Source organism: Taudactylus pleione, unplaced genomic scaffold (assembly GCF_031769625.1).
Source record: "Taudactylus pleione unplaced genomic scaffold, aTauple2 ptg000536l, whole genome shotgun sequence".
NCBI classification, from domain to species: Eukaryota; Metazoa; Chordata; class Amphibia; order Anura; family Myobatrachidae; genus Taudactylus; species Taudactylus pleione.
In genome coordinates, this window is record NW_028284938.1 from 2323300 (window position 1) to 2344983 (window position 21684).

At 43.5% G+C, this 21684-nt stretch overlaps 1 protein-coding gene across 3 annotated transcripts in view; it reads right to left on the minus strand.

Moving 5' to 3' along the window:
- Positions 1–327: 327 nt before the first annotated feature.
- The window catches only part of HECW2 (HECT, C2 and WW domain containing E3 ubiquitin protein ligase 2), a 455376-nt gene continuing 434019 nt past the window's right edge, over positions 328–21684 (minus strand). For all 3 annotated transcript variants that reach the window (XM_088451025.1, XM_088451024.1, XM_088451026.1), the window contains 5 exons: positions 17107–17253; positions 16583–16697; positions 16061–16146; positions 14675–14787; positions 328–2182 (listed from right to left, as the gene is read on the minus strand). In XM_088451025.1, the coding sequence (XP_088307151.1) occupies positions 2071–2182; positions 14675–14787; positions 16061–16146; positions 16583–16697; positions 17107–17253 (573 nt within the window). In that variant the 3' untranslated portion in view covers positions 328–2070. The remainder of the gene's footprint in view (positions 2183–14674; positions 14788–16060; positions 16147–16582; positions 16698–17106; positions 17254–21684) is intronic.

The window sequence follows — 21684 nt, forward strand, 5'->3', positions numbered from 1 at the left end:
TAGGTGACTCAGTGATATACTCCATAGTGTACTGTTGGGAGCACTGCACTCCTACACCATGTTATTGAACAACGTTAGTCCAAGCTACTGAATAAAAAGAATAAGATGAAACAATGGCTATTGCTATTTTTTTTATTTAAGACTATCTGACTTCCATAAAAAATAGGAGATACTTAATTTTAAATTTTTAAAGAGAAAAGTCTAATAAAACGTTATTATTGAAGGTGTAATACATACAAGCACATTTATGCCCATATAGACATTAAAACACGTGTTTGTAAATGGTCATTGAAAATATTCCATTGTAAATTGTACAATAGCCATATAAAAATAATCAAATGTGTTTTATTTTTCAAAGTACTGCATGTCGGTGTCAGATTAACTGCACATATTATAACATCCATGCGCAGGGGCATTAAATACATAATGATACATCTAATCTGCAATAAATCCCCATAGTCATCCTCAGCTACAAAAGATACTGTTGCTTTGTAGATATCTAACAAATGCATGGAAGCGTTTTATGAAGTCTATTCCTATGATATGTGAAATTGTGTACAAAATAGGGTCATCACTGACCCTTACAATGTCTGACATAAATAAGAATTCCCGCTTACAAAACGGGAAGTCAGGTATGTACAGTGAAGCCTAAATTATACAGTGCTCATTACGCATGTGTTTTCTACAGTAGGGGACTTGGCACCAAGGAAGTGTCAATCATTTACACACCCACTATGTACAAAGCGTACTTGCTTTGCACACTTACCGCAGACTGTGCTGTGTACTTGCACAAGCCAAGAGTATATGTAACATAAAAAATGTCGACAAACCATGATGCTATTCACATTTTGCTAGAATTAAATCCTTCACGCAAAATGTTGTATGAAAATGTATAGTATATTGAAATATTCCACATCTTAGGTTTATTTTCCCCTTTTCTCTTAATGAATTCTAAAAAAAATTGACACAAAAGGATAATTACAAATGCATATGCATTAAATAATAATTAATGATAACAAGAACAGATGCAGAACCAGGCAGTACAATGGATTATATAAGGAAAGGCACTCTCACTGCAGTTACATTTTATTATGCTATTTCATTCATAGGAGGTCACCAGGTCTTCTGTACATTTCAATAAAATGGAACTGCTTCCAAGAGTCCTGTATTTACCTTTTAAACCTAATAATTTAATAATATATAAAAGTAGTAATGGTCAAACCAGTAACAATCATGTTTAAAAAATAGGAGTGATTGCATCATAGATGCAAGAATAAATACAATTCATATTTTACAATGTAATTAAATATTCATAGTGCTGGAAATAAGTGTGTAATTTATAAACAGTATTAACATATATATGTGTAGAAAGCAACAACATTAATGCAAATCTCAGAATAAATATACATTGATATAGAGAATGTGCAGGTCTTTTTTGCATGTGTTAGACAAGATAAATCTGCTGCTAATGTCACTAAAAGAGTCTGCAGATATAGTCATGCATAGGTTTTGACACATATTAATACTATGTGATAAATTTGAACCTTAAGGGGGAATTCAATTAGACCCAATATTTTTGGGGTGAATAAAACAGGATTTTAACGCTTGAATAGCCTTCGGGCAAGTACTGTACCGTGGCTAATTGAGTTCCCCCTTAATGTTTGATCTCTGCTAGTGTAACGAAAAATAAGATGCATACCATGCAAGCACCTCAACATTACTTGTAGAAATTGGAATGCATTGTATAATTGTATAAGTGTATTATTTTAGTTCTGATTGATTAGTTTGTACTGTTCTTGTTCTGCTAGGATTACAGGTACACAAGAACAGCCAAATATCTTGTTGCCATTCTTCTACACTTTGAAATAGTGCTGATCATTGCAGACTTCATGTTCTTGTTCTGGGCACATTCTTGATACGTTTATGGCATCACAGACTTCCTGCAGTATTACAGATTTGTGTGTTTAAAAGTTCTGTATTGTAAAATTGTTGTCATTTTGATGATTAAGGTTCATTGTACAACATTGTGTTGCCAGACAAAGATGCCTAAGTAGCCAAAAGTAATATGAACTACTCAAGGCCAAATGTACTTGTTTCCTCAACGGCTGTCAAAAGCTTCTCAAAGAGCATTGAAAATGATGGATATGGTGGAAGATCAAGGCGATTGAAACATGTATGGGCTCTGTAAGGAAACAAAGTTTTTTAAGTTTATTTACTTACATTGCTATAATATTTCATATTTTCTGATATAAAACAGTCACAAAAATGCTGCTAATGCTAAATAATTCTCAATTTTATGCTGTGAGGACTTTTGTGCCTAATGCTACATATTTTTGCTTTGGAAGTCTGCCTACATAGGGGCTAATTCTGAGGAATAGAGCAAAAAATAACAAGTAATGCTGGGTACACATTGAGATGACGGATCGGTCATCTCTATGTATGGTGATGTTTATTAACCAAAAAAAAAAAAGTTTTGTCAATGCCACCTGGCACCTTGCACACTGTACTGATCACCATAGAGTAGTCCTGGGGGTCAATCCAATTGTCCGCGAAGGGTGTGAGTTATGGTTGCCATGGCATTAAAAGACCGTTAATGGCACATGAACTCGCACCCCTTGCGGCCCGCTCTGAGCTCACATCGCACAATTTTGCTTGGAGCCCTACTGTGCGAGTTCTGGCTGCCGTAAAGTGCAGCTGTTGCCGTGATGACTCGGATCTGCGAAATCATTGCGGATAATTGGATTGAGCAGTGACATGCGGTGAAGTCAATGGCTGGCGAGGCACACATGGAAATGATGGGAGCCTGTCTCACCCCCTACTCACTGTAACTCACCCCTCACTACACTAAGCTTCAGTATCCATTAATTCTCCGACCTGCATCACTGTTTCTTCTCTTGCTGCTGAGCTCCGATCTCTAAACACTGCAGTGCACTTCCTGGTCACATGACACATCCAATGTGTCCATCAGTGCTCAAGGCCCACCCCCCATACTCAGAGACATGCCTCTAATAGCTTTCTTTCTGTGCAGTTTACTGCCTGTGGTTTGGCCCCGCCCCCAGCTCTGCAAGTAGTGTCTGACAATACAGAAGCGAGGCTGAGCAATTGCTGCCTAATCTCTCGTCTCCCTGCACTCCAAGGGAGCTCCACAAAGCTGGTGAGTGTTCACTATAAAATTATTACAATAAGCAAAGATGATGTTTATATGTTAGAAATATCTTCTTTGTTTTATTCTATTCATTTTTATATCAGATCTCAGGAGTATGACAGGGGAGGCTCTGCCTCCGCTTCCTACCCTGACTGCACGTCCCTGGGATTGAGCCCCTAGATTGAGGTCTAGTTAAAATGGCAAAAAACTGAGGTATTACATACAGTATAAAGTTGACAAAAACAGTGTTTAAATTAACCGATATGCAAAGTTATGTATGTGTTGCCTTGGCAGCGGGCAGAGTATGCTCCTGTATATTTCTGTAGTTTGTATTGTAAATTTGAATGTCTCTGTATTTAAACACAAATATTTTTTAAAAAGTACTTAATTTAAAAAAAAAACAACAGTGTTTAAATTATCATCTTGCTGAAAGAATAATATCAGGGCTCATACACTACAGCATTCATGGGGGAAAAAATAAGAGTTATGGTATAACATACCTTTGTTAACTCTTTTTCTTCGAGGTCCATCCCTGTCACCAAACAGTTAATACAAATGAGCTCTCTGCTCCCAGGATGCACCGGGTTTCCTCCTCATATACCCCACCTCCTGCCTCAGGTAGCCAGTTCGTTACCAAGCTCAAGCAGGCAGAGACAAACAAAGGGTAAGAAAGAAAAGACCCATACTTACGAGTCCAGACTCTCAAGAGAAGAAACTACGGAAAACCTCCCCCCAGAACTACAGGTGCGTCTGGGTGGGTGTCCTGTGGACCCCATGGACCTCGAAGAAAAAGAGTTAACAAAGGTATGGTATACCATAACTCTTATTTTCTTCTTCGGGGTCCATGGGGTCCACAGCCATTACGTTGGGGATATCCCAAAGCACTAACCCTACGGGCGGGGACGCTCCTGACTCTCCGAAGAGAGGAGAATCCTACGCCCGAAGGAGGCATCCTGAGAGGCAAAAGTGTCAAAGGCATAAAATTTGACAAAGGTATGGATGGAAGACCATGTGGCTGCTTTACATAACTGCTCAGCAGAAGCACCCCGGCGGGCCGCCCATGATGGACCCACCGCCCTAGTAGAATGTGCCGTCACTAAATCCGGCACACGCATACCAGCCTGTGTATAAGCCAATGAAATTGCCATGCGAATCCACCTGGCCAGTGTCTGTTTATTGGCTGGCCAGCCACGCTCATGACAACCATAAAGCACAAAAAGTGAATCGGACTTCCTCCATTTGCTCGTGCATTTAACATAAATTCTCAACGCACGGACCACATCCAGGGAAGCCTCACCTTGTGAGAGACTTGTGCCCTGAAATGCTGGAACTACTATTTCCTCATTAATATGAAATTTAGACACCACTTTCGGAAAGTTAACCCTCCCTAGTATGTAGTACTGCTCTATCTTGATGAAATATCAAGAACGGCTCCCGGAAGGAAAGCGCAGCTAAATCCGACACTCTACATGCAGATGCCATAGCAAGGAGGAATACCGTCTTTGCTGTTAGCCACTTGATGTCTATTGAATTTAAAGGCTCGAACGGAGGAGCCTGTAAAACCTTCAGAACTAGAGTCAAGTCCCACGGAACAACCGGGGAAACGAAGGGAATCCTCAACAGCCCCTGAAAAAAGGTCTTTATATTCGGTCTCAGAGCAATTTTATGTTGGAACCAGACTGAAAGAGCTGACACCTGTACCCTTAAAGAGGCCAGGCGTAGCCCTTTTTCCAGACCGCTTTGAAGAAAATCCAGCACTCTGGATATCAGGAATTTATGTGGATCATACCCTTTCAGTTCACACCACTGAAAGAAAGTATGCCAAACCCTATAATATATACGGGCTGAGGATGGTTTCCGTGCCTTCAGCATCGTCCGTATAACAGACTCGGAAAACCTCTTTCCCTCAAGACGGAGGCCTCAAGAGCCATGCCGTCAAAGATAGCCGATGAAGATCCGGGTACCAGCAGGGACCCTGTAGCAACAGATCCGGTCTCAATGGCAGAGGCCATGGAGTGTCTATGGAGAGAGACCGTAGATCTGTGAACCAGTGCCGTCTCGGCCACGCCGAAGCTATTAATATGACAGTGCTGCCCTCTTGTTTGATCTTTCTGACCACTCTGGGCAGAAGAGCAAACGGGGGAAACAGATATACCAGCTTGTAATGCCACTTTACTGTCAGTGCGTCTACAAACTTGGCTCTCGGATCTCTTGTCCAGGATCCGTACCTGGGAACCTTGTTGTTCCTTCTTGATGCCATCAGATCTATTTCTGGTAGACCCCACCTGTCCACAAGATTCCGAAAAACCTGTGGATGTAGGGCCCATTCCCCTGCATTTATCTCTTGCTGACTGAGAAAATCGGCCTCCCAATTCAGGATTCCTGGAATGAACACGGCAGATATCGTGGGCAGATGAGTCTCTGCCCATACCAGGATTCTTGATACCTCTGCCAAGGCGGCCCGACTCCTCGTGCCCCCTTGATGATTTAGGTAGGCGACCGTGGTGCGATTGTCCGACTGTATCTGCACCGACCTGCCCTTTAAGATTTCCTGAGCCTGCACTAAAGCTTTGAATATAGCTCTTAGTTCCAGGATATTTATCGGTAGCCGGCTTTTCGTCACTGACCACTTTCCTTGGAAAGTGTGTGACCCCGTCATCGCCCCCCAACCTTGAAGACTGGCGTCGGTTTTGACTAATGTCCAATCCGACACCCAAAAGGGACGACCCTGCCTGAGATGCTTTGTCTGCAACCACCAGGTCAGGAACAACCGTACCTCTGGAGAGAGATGCAGCAGCTGGGACCTGATTGTGCGATGATCCTTGTTCCAGCGAGACAGAATGAATTGCTGCAGTGGTCTGGAGTGGAATTGAGCGTATTCCACCATCCTGAAGGTGGCCACCGTCGACCCCAGGACCTGCATGGCTACTAGAACGGATATTTGCCTGTTGCGAAGCAACCTGCGTATTTGTGATTGTAGAGCAAGGATCTTCTCCTCCGGCAGAAATATTCTCTGCACCACGGAGTCCAATCTTGCTCCCAAATGACACATCTGTTGTACCGGACAGGGTGACGACTTTTGCCAGTTTATGATCCAGCCGTGACTGTACAGATATGATACTGTCAGCCTCAAATGATCCTGTAACTGCTGTGGGGACTGCCCCAGCAACAGGAGGCCGTCCAAGTAAGGCAAAATCCTGACGCCTTGGCGCCTGAGGCATGCCATCATCACTGCCATCACCTTGGTGAATACCCGAGGGGCTGTGGACAGGCCAAACGGCAGGGCCTGGAACTGAAAATGTTCCTCCCCTACCGCAAAACGAAGAAATTTTTGATGAGCCTGTGTGATTGGGATGTGAAGGTAGGCATCTTGTATGTCTAGGGACACCATATAGTCCCCCTGTTCCATTGCCAACACAATCGATCGCAATGTTTCCATCCTGAACCCGGGGGCTCGAACAAATTTGATGAGTTCTCTCAGATTTAGAATAGGCCAGTATGACCCATTTCGGTTTCAGAACCAAGAACAGATTGGAGTAAAACCCCTCTCGGAACTGGTTCTCTGGCACCGGAATCACTACTTCTGATGCTAGTAAGGCAAGAATAGCCTTCTGAAGGGCCAAAGCTCTTTCTGAACCCACCTGCGGGTTTACACAAAAGAACCTTTGAGGAGGAGTCCTCCAAAACGTCAGGGCGTACCCTCGGGAAACAACTCCCCGAACCCAGGCATCCTCCGTCGTGAGGTGCCAGGGCTCTGAGAACCGAAGCAGTCGGCCCCCCACCCTAGGATCCCCCAGGGGGAGGCCCATCCCATCAGGCCACTGGTTTATCCTGGACCCTAGATCCTGGACGTTTGTTCTGCCAGGGCTTCCTGGGTCCTGCCTTTCTTGGTGGAAATCTCGCTGAGGGCTGACCTTTGGCCTTGCCCTGCGGCCGAAACCCCCGAAAGGACGCCCTCCTCAATTTAGACGAGGTTGCTGATGGTAAACCTGCCGTCTTTGAGGCTGCCATGGAGGATACAATTTTGTCCAGTTCTGGATCAAAGAGCACACCTCCTGTGAATGGAAGGAATTCTAGGGCCTTTTAGGACCCGACATCTGCCCTCCAATCCTTCAAACAGAGGATCCTACGTGCCACCACGGACTCAGCTGAAACTTTAGAGGAAAGGATCCCTGCATCCGAGGTGGCATCACCCAAATAAGAGGCCCCTTCTCTAATAAAGGAGATCATATCCAGTTGCTCCTTAGAGGCATCTGGTAAAGACTCCGTTTGGCCCACTCCTCATAAGCTCTTGCTACCCAGGCAGTGGGCATAGCTGGGGGCGGGTGGCCGTTCAAAAATTGATTTGAGACAAGACTCCAGTCTCCTATCCGTGGTTTCCTTCAGCGAAACTGCTGGGATTAGCAAAGTGGTATGTTTAATCAGCTGTGCCACATGCGCATCAACTGATGGTGGATTCTCCCACTTGGCACAGTCCTCTGCTGGAAAAGGATATAGAAGCGCCATTCTTTTAGAAGAATGGCTTATCTTATCCGAACGGACCCAGGCTTCCTCCATAAGTTCAGATAAATGTTCAGACTTTGGGAATTCTGCCTTAAACACTTTTTGGCGCTTGAACAGGGGGCTTTTCTAAGCGGAAGATCTCCTTCCTCGATATTTAACACCGATTTTACAGCCCTTATCAGAAAAGGGACATCGGCTACTAGGAAATGATCATCACCCTCCTCGGAGCTAGACTCCTGCGAAAAGTCCTGTGCCTGTTCCTCGGAGGAGGAGGCACTCGAGTACTCACCCGTGTAAGGCGGTACATGGCACCTAGATTTAGGCTGCTTTGGCTTGACAGCCTGAGGCTGAAAAACCCCTGCGGATGATGCCATAACCTTACCAGCATCCAAGGCGGCCACATCATGGGCATAGGATGCATCTGCTGAGGCAAACCCCAAACCGGTGGTACCGGGGCAGCCAGCCGTCCCGCCACCTGAGCCATAACCTGAGAAAATGATGCCCAAGGAGGCTCAGGGCCTGAAACAGGCACACTTAATTGGTGTGGTGGCTGTCTGAAACAGTTCCCACAAAGCCCATTTTGTAGAAAGTCCCGTGGGGACAAACCTGCCTTGCAGGCTACACAGGATATCAGCAACGGGGATCCCACCACCTGACCCTCAGACTCCTTAGACATAACACTATGCCACTGGTTCTGAGTGTATATGTGCTGCTTTCTACTCTCAACCCACACACCTGTAGCAAGGGAAGGGTAGAGACAGTGACAGTATACAGGAATTACAGTTCTTATACAGAAGAAACCGTATCCATAGACAACAATCACATGTCATGCATAAATACTCTGCGAGCCATATGCATATAAGCTCTCACTACCATATTCAGCCTCAGCTTAGGTAGGATAGAGCCCTGTAAAAACCTAGACCAGCAGTAGGCAAGGTATACAGGGAGACTGCCCAGCGTCCCTCTTGTAGGAGCAGCGTTCAGAGAGCAACTGACATACACTCTGGCTGCCCTATATGGAGGCTGGGAGGAACAATCCACAATCAACTGTGCCAGAGGACTGAACTAGCGTGTGGATTGGGGGAGGGGCCGCCGGGGAAGCGTACCTCCCCTATGCTGCTTGGACCTGCCCGGTAAACTGACCTGGCCGCCGCCACAAGCCCCGGCTGGTCAGGAACATCAAATCCCGGCGGTCTAGGCTAAGAGAACAAGCCGTATGCCTCCTGACTGCAGCGCGCCTCCGGCTAGTCTCACCACCGGAGGCCGGTCCGCCACGTGGTCCCGGCGTCAGCGGCCGCCGTGACCACCTGCTTACCTGCCATCCCCTTGATCCGGTTGTGGTCCAGGGCCAGAAAGCCCCTGCCAAGGACCTGCTGAGGCTAGCGGTGTGACGCCGGAGGAGGTAGTTGTAGCGTGGCCGGTGTGCCTCCAAGCGCGAGGCTGCTTCCAGGACAGCTCAGACCACCCGCTGAGATAGAGAGTAAAACTCTCTTTTTTTTTTTTTTTACTCGTCTGCAGGACTGCTCCAGCAGTCCCACTGTCTATGTGGTGAACACACCAAACAGGAAGATCTGGCTACCTGAGGCAGGAGGTGGGGTATATGAGGAGGAAACCTGGTGCATCCTGGGAGCCGAGAGCTCGTTTGTATTAACTGTTTGGTGACCGGGATTCATACTCCAACGTAATGGCTGTGGACCCCATGGACCCCGAAGAAGAAATGACAGGAGCTGATTGGTTGGTACTGTGGGCCTGATTCAGCAAGGAACGCAGTTGCTTATACGCATGCAATTGGTCGATTAATTCACACTGCGTATGCATCCCAGTGCACGTGCGCGAGCTAGGCGCTGCGTTAGGAATTGCGAACGCAGTGACTACGCACAGGGGTGCCGAGAGGGGGGGAGCGGGTACTAATTACCCGGGCCAGGGCTTGCTGGAGGGGCCCGGCGGGGGCCAATGTCCGGCACCGCTCCCCCACCCTTCTTACATCACAGCAGCCCACACACACTGCTGTGTGCTGGGCTGCAGTGGGAGACTGCTCATGGCTGCTAAAAAGCAGCCACAGCAGTCTCCTATGTCTGTGCGGGGAGCGATCAAGCTGAGTGCACCCCCCACTGGTTATGCGACGGGCTGAGGGGGCTCACTGTGCCCCACTTGCCAGCGCGGCACTGCAAATTTTTTCTTTAACTAAGGGGGTGTGGCCACGCCTCCCACAATTACACCACGCCTCCTTTTTTACCGGGGCCCGATGCGGCTCTTGGCGGGCCTGACTACACAGACCCATGGCAGAGTGAATGACAGGAAGTGCCATTTGTGGGTGGTGATGGGGGCGGGGGTCGGGCAAACGCAGGTGTGCCAGTGCGTTTCAAAGCCGTTGCAGGGGCGTGCATAAATTATCCACTGTGATATCAGATGCCGCCTGAGGCATCATAGTGTGCGCATAAGTAAGCAATTCCTGAGTAAAGTCTGGGCTTCTCTTAACTGTCCGATGTTACCGATTGTTTCACTATATTGGTCAAGTTATTGGATGTGAGTAAGGGGAAGTGGGCATCCATATGTCCATATGCAAACATTAAAATATCACTGCTTATATTAGCAACGCAGTTGCGTGCATATAAGCAGAATAGCGATCCGTAGTGAATCAGATACTTTATCTATCTCCAAGGCTTAGTACATCTTCCCTATAGTCTTAAGCTGGCCACACACTAGACCAACTTACATCCAACCAGCCAACTTGTTGATTGGTTGGAATGAAAATCTGGTAACATATGGGAGTAAATGATGATCAGCAATTTGCTCCTAAATGCCAGAAAACAGATGAAAATGGTCGTTCAGACAAGTTTGTTAAATGTTTGATCTAAACAATTTGTTCAAACAACAGTTTTGGTCCATTTTCCAGCGTTTGGAAGCAAATTGCTGATTATATACCTTACCAGATTTTCATTCCAACCAATCAACTAGTTGGCTAGTTGGACAGATAATCTTTAGATGTGTGGCCAGCTTAAGAGTATTAAACACTCTTTTTAGTGGATAGTCAAAAAATTATGTAAACAAGCAGACATATACAGAGACATTTTCTGACAAGGGTTCACTTTAAGTAAATGTTGACATTTCCTGCAGTTTTAGAAATCTGTGATGCTCAGTAAAATATAATGGCATTCAGTAGGGAAACTTATTAAATACATAAGAGGATTTTAGTCAACTTACCGTTGAATCCTTTTCTCTGTGGTATACTGGACCATGGGATTGTTGGATGGGCAGGCTGGAGCTGGCACTTAATGTAAACTATAGCTTTAAATCCTAAGCTCCACCCCCCTGGAATCCCATCATGCCAGTACTTCTTTAAAAGAGTCCAGAGAGGTGCAGCAGTAACTCAGTGAAACTGTTATAATCATAAGACAAACCAGAAGGGAAAATATTGTCAAGAACCAAAACTCCACAAGACAGAGTGAGGGAGGGAACACAGTGTACCACAGCCTGCTTCAGAGAAAAGGATTCAATGGTAAGTTGACTAAAAATCCTTTTTTCTCTTTCAGCAAGGCTGGTGGGACACTGGACCATGAGACGGGAGGGAGGGAACGCTAAAGCTGCCTGACTGGAGAACTGTAAGCCCAAAGTGGGCGTTGCCAGAGGCAAAAAACATTAAAATGATAAAAACGAGTAAACAAGTGGACAGAGAACCAGCTTGCTGCATGTCAGATCTGTTACGCCGAAGCCCTGTGTCTAGCTGCCCTGGAGGTCGCCACTGCCTTTGTGGAATGCGCAGACACCCTGTCTGGTGCCGGTCTCCCCACACTAGAATAAGCGGATCCAACGCACAATGGTCTGCTTAGTAGCCGGCCAACCACATTTATGTGCGTCATAAAGAACGATCAGTGTCTGTGCGGCGGAGAGAAGAAGTCTTGACCAAGTAAATCCGCAGAGCTCGGACGAAATTGATTAGATCCAGATCATCCCTTTCCTGGGAAGTCACAGAGGAAGTAAAAACAGAAAAGTAAATTTCCTGGTTTAAGTGAAAAGCCGAAACAACCTTCGGCTGGAATGTGGGAACCGTACAGAGAACTGCTCTATCATCATGGGATACAAGAAAAGGTCGCTTGCAAGACAAAGCCCCCAGATCGGAAACTCACCGAGCTGAGGCAATAGCCATAAGGAAAACCAGCTTCCAAGTTATGAATTGAAGCTCCGTTGAGTCCTGAGGCTCAAATGGAGCCTGTTTGAGAACTGAAAGGGCTTAAACAAAAAGGGATGAGAGCCACACAAGATTCAGACATTTAAGGAATATAAATATAAATCAGACCAACATAACAAAAATTTGCATAAACCACTAGTGGTGATAATTTAATTGTTGGCGGTGCTCCCCGGAGCCAGAAAGATACATTCAAAACAAAGCAAGAGAAAAAAAAAACAGACTCTTGTTTGGGGGCACTACTTATAATGTAATTTGCAAATAATTAAAACTTAACATTTAATATCAATATTTTAAAATAAATTTGGACAAACAATAAATATATAACATATATTGTTACAAAGGAGAATAAATAAAAAATCACAATCTCCTTACATATGACATAATGTCCTGCTGCGACATAATGGAATTAATATACATCTAGATCCCAATTACCTAATTATTATTGCGGGCAGCGGCCAGGTATCTTCCTGGAGACAGCGTGGATGAGAGACCTGCTGCTCACAGCCGCGCGCCTCCTATAACCTATTACGGTAGCGGGCAGCGACCAGGTATCTTCCTTTAAGTTATAAATTGTTGTGATAGACAGCACTAACCATATATACCTTCCAAGGGACGAAGTTTTAGGCCGGCCTCCAGACTCCATTGAAGAAAGGCCAGGGAACATGTGAAGAAAAAAAACTTGGGACGTATGGACTCCTCACTGTGCGGACAATTGAGCAAGAAAAACCTTTATCTCTTAAAAGCTCAGTTTCAAAAGCCAGGCCATTAAAGCCAACTGAATAAGGTCCCCTTCTAGAAATGGACCTTGTTGCAGCAGGTCTGGTCGAAGTGGGAGACGCCACCCGGGACCCACTGTAATTTTGAGAATGTTGGCATACCATGACCTGTGAGGCCAGTCCAGAGCCACCAGGATCACACCACCACTTGATGTTGTTCTTGTGCCGTCCCTTTAACGGACCAACATCCTCGGCTTGGGAATCAACATCCAAAAAGTCCAGAGAGTGACGCACAGCCACAATGAGGTCTTCCACACTGCGACTTGAGAAAGACTCCAAGTCCTCACCCGCCAGGCTGACGTCTGTCTACATTAGTTCACTCAATCTCCTCCTCAGAATCGGAAATATCCAACGTAGCCCTGGAAGGAGGACCAAGCTTATGCGCATCACGCCCCTTAGGATCCTCGAAAATTCTTTCCAAACAAGCAGAAACTTTTTGAAACCTGCATGCCATACACTCCATGGTACAGAGCCAGGGAAAATCAGTCAAAAGAGAAGTCACTCCGCCATGCGCCAGCGACTGTGAACCACGCGCTGAAGAAACAGGCGCAACAACTGCCCTAGCCTGATCCTCACGCTGAAGAGCCACAAGCTGAACCAAGTCCGAGACCCACCGACCCAGAACCTGTGCCCACGCTGGAGCAGTCGCAACTGTCCCGGGCACCTGCACAACACTAGGCCCCACCTGACAGTTCACACAAAATGCCCCCGAGTCCACCTGTCCACACAGAAATTTAACCTTACACTGGGCTCAAGTGAAATACAAACCATAGCACCCTTGGGCTGGACGATTTTGGCTTTGTCCGTCATAATTCCCTGCGTCTCACTAGACATAGTGGACAGAGAAACCAAATTGACAACACAGGAAGATAAGACAAAAATCACTGAGCAAAATACTTGAACAGAAGAAATAACAGGCAATTATCCTTTGAGAGAAGCCCATGGCAGCAGAGGAGAGGAGCAGATATGAGAACTCCAGCAGAGGGTACACAGCTGCAGGAACCAGGACAGACGCAGCAGATGCAGTTTCATTTATGGGGCTTCATATGCTCCCTGCCAAGGGTTCCTCTCCCTGAGAAGAAAAGCACTTGGTATAAGCTGCTCAGGCTATGAGATGCATGATCCCGTGTTGGAGCTGCCCTTTGTAAACCTAACAAAATGGCAGCCGCAATCCGGGACAGCACTGCCGCCCGGTACCCTCTAGGGAGTTCGCACTGTCCCCGGTCCAGGTGGTCTCTCAGAGAGACCGGAGTGCTCTGTGGCGTTCCCGCTGTCTCGCACCACCCCCTCCCTTGAGCTGCACAGCACTAACTAAAAAGGAACATAAAATTTACAAAGGATACATAAATTAAAAGCCAGCAGACCCACTTAAAGTACACTGGCATGATGAAGTTGCAACGGAGAGAAGCTTAAGATTTAAAGCTATAGTTTACATTAAGTGCCAGCCCCAGCCCAACTTACAATTCCATGGTCCAGTGTCCCACCAGCCTTGCTGAAAGAGAAATACTACGCTATGATGCAGGGAGGCTTTGAGATGGGTTACAGAAGGCATTTACAATGCTCTCATGTGAGGACACAGTAACAGCTACTGCATGTCATTTCTAATGTGTATGCACCCTAAGTGGTTTGATATGCAAAATGCAAATCTACAATTGCTGCTGTGCGTGTTTCTACCTTTGTTGTAATGGTAAACTATTGGAGGCATTTATGCCGTTGTTTAAAAAGTTACAGTATGCATAAAAAACCCCCCAAACTTTCTACTGAACTTCCAGGTCACTAGAAATAACGCCGTTATAACATCAAGGTTTACATGCATGTAACCACCACATACGACTCTGCTGATATGCACGTTACAACATTTTAGTGTTGTTGTGATATATAATTACATGTTTTTATAGGAGTATAGAATGTTTCAGTTTTATTAGGTGTGCATTGCTCTTCTCCAATTTGTGACATCTCTATGTACTGAATAAACAAGCCTTACTAAATGTTTTAGTGCTTTGTAGTCATGGACAAACCATCATACATGAGAGCATCACCGTACACCAGAAACTGGTTTACCTGGGAAGAGCCGTGATTTTTCCCCACTTTTCCACACAGAATCGTCTTGGCCCATTGCTGCCTCTCAGAGAAGCGAAGCCTTCGTATGGTATGCTGGAAGTGCCAGTGACAAACTGTAAGAAGATAAAAAATATTAACAATTTCCAAGAAATGCCCACCAACAAAACATATTATTCTCCCAACTCCCCAAATATCAGCATGGGCTAATGCTCAGGAGAACGCCCAGACCCAGGTGAATCTTTGTTAATTCTCCTGACACCAATGGCAAAAAAACAAAGTCTTTTCTATACACAATGACTTTTCATGTGTTGTGGGGGATAAATATCAAACATACCCTTTAACCCTTCAGCACTATATATAATATCCAAGGCTATACCCAGTGACAACTGTGCCCAGCATGTGGGATGCATGTAGAGGTGCCTGTCTGCCTTGGGAGTTTCCTGCTTCCGTCCTGCCCAGGCCGCTAACATTCCCATGTACGGCACTGATTATCACTGTCATTTATTATAGAAACTGTCACAAAACTTTAAAACCAAGCGCTTGGTTTTAAAGTTTTGTGGCTATGTATAGTGTATACTGAGCAGCTATATACATATATTAAGCGCAGCACACACACATTGTATTTTATTATAGAAACTGTACCAGAAATGTCCTCCCATTTAATTGCCGAAAATAACTTCCTGAGACCCAGGCACCGCAAACCCTTGCTGCTACGCCACTACTAATATAGTTGAATGATATATTACTTACAGATATTGGACATGGTCACGTGAATACCCTACAGACATATGCCTTATGTCAGCACTGTTGTCACCATCATGTCTAGAGCTAAACTGTTGCATGTGAGCAGCAGTGACAGATGCTACAGTGAATGTAAATCTGCCCATAGGTGTCTGTATAGGTACAATTCATTTATACAGTTATTTACTGATGCAGCCAGCTTCCAGAAAGGGAGTGCAGTTAACATTCAAAATGTCGACAGTTATAATGTCAACATCAGAATGTTGAGAGTTATGAAGTCAACATTGCTGAAATGCAGAAGGGCACAAATGCCGTCATTCTGCAGAATGCCGACATTAGGGTTAGACTGCGGAGGGAGGAGAATTAGAGTTAGGTTTAAGAATACTGTTAGTTATAGGGGTTAGCATACCGGAACTCCGCATCACCTGACACGGCCAGCCCTGAAAGACATCATTGCACCACCAGAGCAAAATGAAGGTAAGTGATCGCCACACCATAGGGATCCACTGTTTTGTCAACATTCTGAGCATGTCGACATTTCATCAATATCGACATGCCATACATGTAAAAATTCGGACTACAGTATGTCATCATTCCTATGCCGACAAAACATACCGAACCCTTCAGAAAGTATGATGTTATTACCTGTAGCAAACGGAGACGCTGTTCATTGTTAAATCTCTCAACAGCAGCCCAGAACCATCTGATGACAATATGATTATCATGGTAACCTAAGAACAATTAATAAATAGGAAAGATTAACCCTGTTATTCATAGACATTTGCACTACGGTTTGTTATTGTGCTATCAAAGATGATTGAGGGGTCTATTTACTAAGCAGTGTTAGGAGAAGTGAAAAGTGAAGAGTGAAAAGGTACCAGCCAATCAGCTCCCAACTGTAATTTTCAAACACAGCCTGTGAGATGGCAGTTGGGAGTTGATTGGCTGTCACCTTATCACTTTTCACTTCTCCTAACACTGCTTAGTAAATAGACCCCTGATTGTTCTAGGAAAGCTTGCACTTAGATTTAAACAGAACATCAATCATGCGTTATTTCATTCATTAACCACAGGCACCACTTTGGGATTAGAATTGGTGCTTGCAGGAGAAACATTATTGCAGTACAGACACAGATCTATATTAAACATTACTGGGAAACCCTTTACCTCCTCTATACTCTGTGTTGTTTCTCCAATCTCCCAAATCAATCTCTGCTGTTCCAGCAATCACTAGCTCTAGCTCTCTGGCATCAAAAACAGATACCAGGCGAGCGTCTACCACCTGGAAGAGGGAGAGGAAACACAAACTTCAAATACTGTTAGTGAGAAAATAAAAACAAAATAACAAATAATATGCACACGTATATACGTACACTCACTCACATACAATTACACTCACAGACAGGGCTCATGTTGTCCGTTATTTTATGGTTTTTTATTTTTCGATTTTATATTGAATACCCAAAGTCTGAAATAAAGTTTACAATTTTTGGATTTTCACAGTAGAAAAGTATAGTGAAATGAACATACAGATGCTTTAAATAGTCTGCATTCAATTAATACAACAACAGTACCTAAGCCCTGCCAGAACCCACCCCCACCGTTCTAGAATAAGTAGCCAAGAAGAAGCATTGTCCAGTTATTTTACATAAGCCTATAAATTGTATGTGTGACTATGCTGTTCCTTTTACCTCATAAAACCCCCGTACGAGACTGTCTGTCTGCTGTACAACTCCTCTTTCAATTCTCCACTTCACCATCTTTTCAATGTATTCTTTCTTATTTTTCTCTGTTACTGGTATGTTAGCGCCCCCTGGCTTAAGTTCTCGTTCTGTAATCTTAAAACATAAAGAAATACACATAAAATGTAAATGTTAACATTTCGACACAATTGGACTATTATTATTGACATATATTTATATAATATACAAATCGGACAGATTTATCCTTTTGAATTTCCTCATAAATGAAGCCCAGGATGTGCGGTTTATGAAGCTATAGCTGGAATCTGTCCCTGATTATTAGTGAGTAACAGGGGTGGAACAGTACAGCAGTGGGCTACACAGCAAAATCTGGGCAGGCTCCCTGCTCTGAGCAAAGTGAGAACCTTTATTGATGACGCTCACTGTGCATGCACTGACTCAGCAGAGGGAGATCAGACACTGAACTTCTTGGAAGGATCTTTAAGTGGTTACCAAAGATATATACTTTAGCTGTCTGGGAGATATCCAGAAACTGAAAAGTGACTTTACTTCCCATGTACAGTATGCAACAAAAATGTATCCAACATAATCTTTATGATTCTGAGTTCTTCATACCAACCATACCGTCATTTCATGTTTTCATTAAACGATTTAACAATGTTCGGTATCTTTGTTTGCAGATGATTAATGTAAAGCTGATGGACTTTATCTTATTCTATGCTGGAATGTAGGCATAGGGTGTGTAGAAACACCATGATGAGGTATAAAATTGTGTCTGCTGGAGAAGATGCACTCACATGGTTCTCAGATGTTCCTCAATCCATGATGGAATTATCCCTGGTGAGTCTCAATGATCACTCATCTGTTGGATGTGGAATGATGCCAGACACACATAATGACTACAGATAACATGGGGTAGACTGCTGTTCATGTTACGGAATTGCCTCTTTATACTACCAAATGAATCTGTGAGATCCATTATCGGGTTTTTGACCCTATAATTATTATTTTTTATTGCTGCTATTCGCGGTAATAACAACTAAGGTACCGCCAGCATGTATCATTGTTCATATGCACAGTGCGATGTTTAAAAGTAAAGTGATTACTTAAGGTGCATACACACAACGATTTTTTGAACGATTTAACTATAACCACGTCGTTATCGTTCAAAAAATCGTTCAGTGTAAAACGATAAACGATTATCATTCATGCGCGTTCACGTTTGTCGATTGTAGTTTGTAGTTCAGTCAGACTGGCCAACTGAACGATTTTCAATAGAAGTTGCAACATTTTTCCTTCAACACACAGAACATCGTTTATTATGTAAAGTAAAACCAACTACTTTGTAAAATGATTTTCATTCACTTCCGGTTCCGGCTGAATTAAGTAAGCGGCTTCAAGGCTTAACTCCGCTCCATTCCCGGCAGTCACTAACCTTATCAAGGCTGCACAGCAGCTTCTCATCTGAGGACACCCGCTGCCTAACCTCTGCCTGAAGTGCATGGAGAGGTTTTTGACTCCGGCAACACCCACGAGTCAGCTACCGCCGCGTCAGGAGAAAAGACGGGCGGATACTAAAATGGCGCCGGACACCGGCGCTGACTAAGCTCCAAGCTCTCCAGTGGCTAAGAAGGCTGCAGCACATCAAGTTTCCTCCAATTCACTGCAGGTACGATGAGCGCTTGATCCCCCTGTTACATATGGGGATGTTGTAGAGGCCATTAAAGCTACTATGGGACCTCTATTAACCAAAGCAGTCACAGATATAACATCACAGTTACAAGCACTTTCACAAAGAGTCTCGGACACTGAAAACAGATTAGGAGCTGTTTGTCATGATATGGCAGATGTACAATGCGCAGTTACTCGACTATAGAAGGAGAATTATCAATTATGGAGTAAACTGGATGACATGGAGAATCGCTCGCGTAGAAACAATATCAGACTAGTAGGTCTGCCTGAATCATAAAAGGGCCAGCACTAGTTGATTTTGTGAAACATACTCTCCCTTCCTTACTAGAAATCATAGATGAGTGCAAGGATTTGGTGGTAGAACGAGTTCATAGGGTGGGTCCTCCCCCGAAAACTTCTAACACACGCCCGAGGGTAACCCTATTTCGATGCCTCAACTACCTACATAAAGCCGCATTTTGGTCAGCATCCAGGAAGAATAAATCTATTCAATGGGAAGGAAATAAACTGTACATATTTCAAGACTTTTCTGCTGAGCTCTCCAGAGCACGTAAAGAATTTTCCTCCATTTGCTCGGGTCTAGTTAAGGAAAAAAAGAAATTCGCTTTGCTTTATCCGGCTAAGCTCCGCATCTATGAAGGTGATATGTTTAAGGACTTTTCCTCCCCAGAAGATGCTTATGCTTATTTCCAGGATGAACAACAGGCAAACAGCTATGATATTTCTGACCCCCCTGCCATACCACCCTGATTGCATACTACTAGTCTCACCATGCTTTCTCATAACCGAGATTGAAAGAATCTTAGTATGACATTTAAATGCTGGGAATTAGTAAAAAAAATATATATATATAGTGGTTCTCATCAGCCTCTTTTCTATTACATCGTTTTTTCCCCCCCCCAATATTATGCAATTACTGTATCATGCAATGGATATTGGGCTGAGCTAGATATAAATGTTGATAATTTATCACAGTTGGAATGTGTCATACATATTTTGGTTCTTTAATTAGTAAGGTGTTCACCTTGAAAAGTTTTGTGTTAATTGATTATATTCTGTTTATATGCAAGCTAATTGTTGCGGATTTATCTTTCCAATAATCAGATCCTGAGGATTTTGATTCTCTTACTGGTTATAAACCCTAAGAGCTTGTAGTTTTATAGCCGGGAATGGAGTCTGGAGTAATGCCTACCAGAATTACTAAATACTTTTACAAAAATATATATAAGGTTTAATCTGCTGGAAGTCAATAGACAAATATTTTCTCTTACTTTCTGAGTAGAGAATATTTTGTTTTTTTGTTTTTCTCTCTTTTCTTTTAGGATTATGTCTTTTTCTTCCCCTCTGCATTCCCTCTCGTTGTCTTGTATGTCTTCTTCCCTTTTGTATCCACCCACGCAGCCAATTGTACTATTGTCGAAATAATCCTAGGTAGTCCACTAAACTCAAAGATTATAGAAACATATGTCTAAGATAATAATTGGTTCTCTAAACGTTGGAGGTATACATTCACCAGCCAAAAGAAGAAAAATTAAAACATAACATAAATCTTGTATGTATACAAGAAACACACCTAATCTCCTCTGAAATGCGTAATTACAAATATTAAAATGGATATTAGTAGCGTCTGCACCTTGCTCATCCAAAGTTAGAGGTGTAGCAATATTAGTGAAAAGATCATTACCATTAGAAATTTTATCAACAAATGCAGATCCAGAAGGTAGATTTATTATAGCAACAGTGAAAATTTATAATACATTTTATGTATTATGTAGTATTTATGCACCTAATACGTACTCAGATTTTTTTTTCCAATCTTTAATTGCTATTTTGAGTATCCATGCCTCTGAAAATCTGATTATATGTGGTGACTTTAATTTAGTCTCTAATCCTCAATTAGATAAATCACACTTTCCAGGACAAACAAAAAAATCTCCTTCTCTTCCAAAGTTGGGAATTTCTATGTTCACAACTAGTTTACAACTAGTTGACGTCTGGAGAGCGTTATATCCCACAGAAAAAAAATATACGTGTTTATCAGCTGCACATCAGACACTTTCCCGAATAGACTACCTCATGGTCTCGATTAAACTTTTCCCTCAAGTAACTGAATCACATATAGAAGCAATAGCATTGTAAGACCATGCACTGCTCTGGTTTTCCCTGCAGATCTCAAAAGAGAAAGTCCCCTATGGTTTGTGGAAATTTCCTTCATATTTGAATAAATCACTTAAATTTAAATAAAAACTGGAAACCACTTAGGACGAGTATAAAACGAATAATTTATCCCATGCTACTTCATACCCTCCTCTGTTTTGGCAGACGGCCAAAACAGTAATGCGGGGAGCCATAATACCTTATACCTCCACAGTAAAATAGAAATACTCCTCTACATATTTACACCTTCAGACCTCTCTCTCAGAAGTTTTTGCGAAGTATAAGGAAAACCCAACGCCCTTACTTAGACAACAATACCAAGCAGCCAAAATACACTTTGAAGAATTATTACAAACAATCGGAGATAAATATTTATTTTCTGTTAAATATAGATATCATAAATTTGGAAACAAAACAGGTAAATTATTAACAAATATCCTAAATGGGACCCGATCCCCAATGCTTGTCCACCCACTAAAAACATCAGCCGACACTTACACAACGTCTAATGGTCAGATCCTAGATGTTATGAGGGAATACTATGAAAACATTTACTCAGCTCTTAGTGACCAAAGAGAACATGACTCTCAAACAAACCCCATTTCTGAAAATACTAGGCCTCAGGTGAATTATCCTGAAGTTCCGTCAGGTTTAGTAGACCCTTTATCGAACCCTATTACCTTGGAAGAGGTCTCTGATGCAATTAAAACCCTTAAA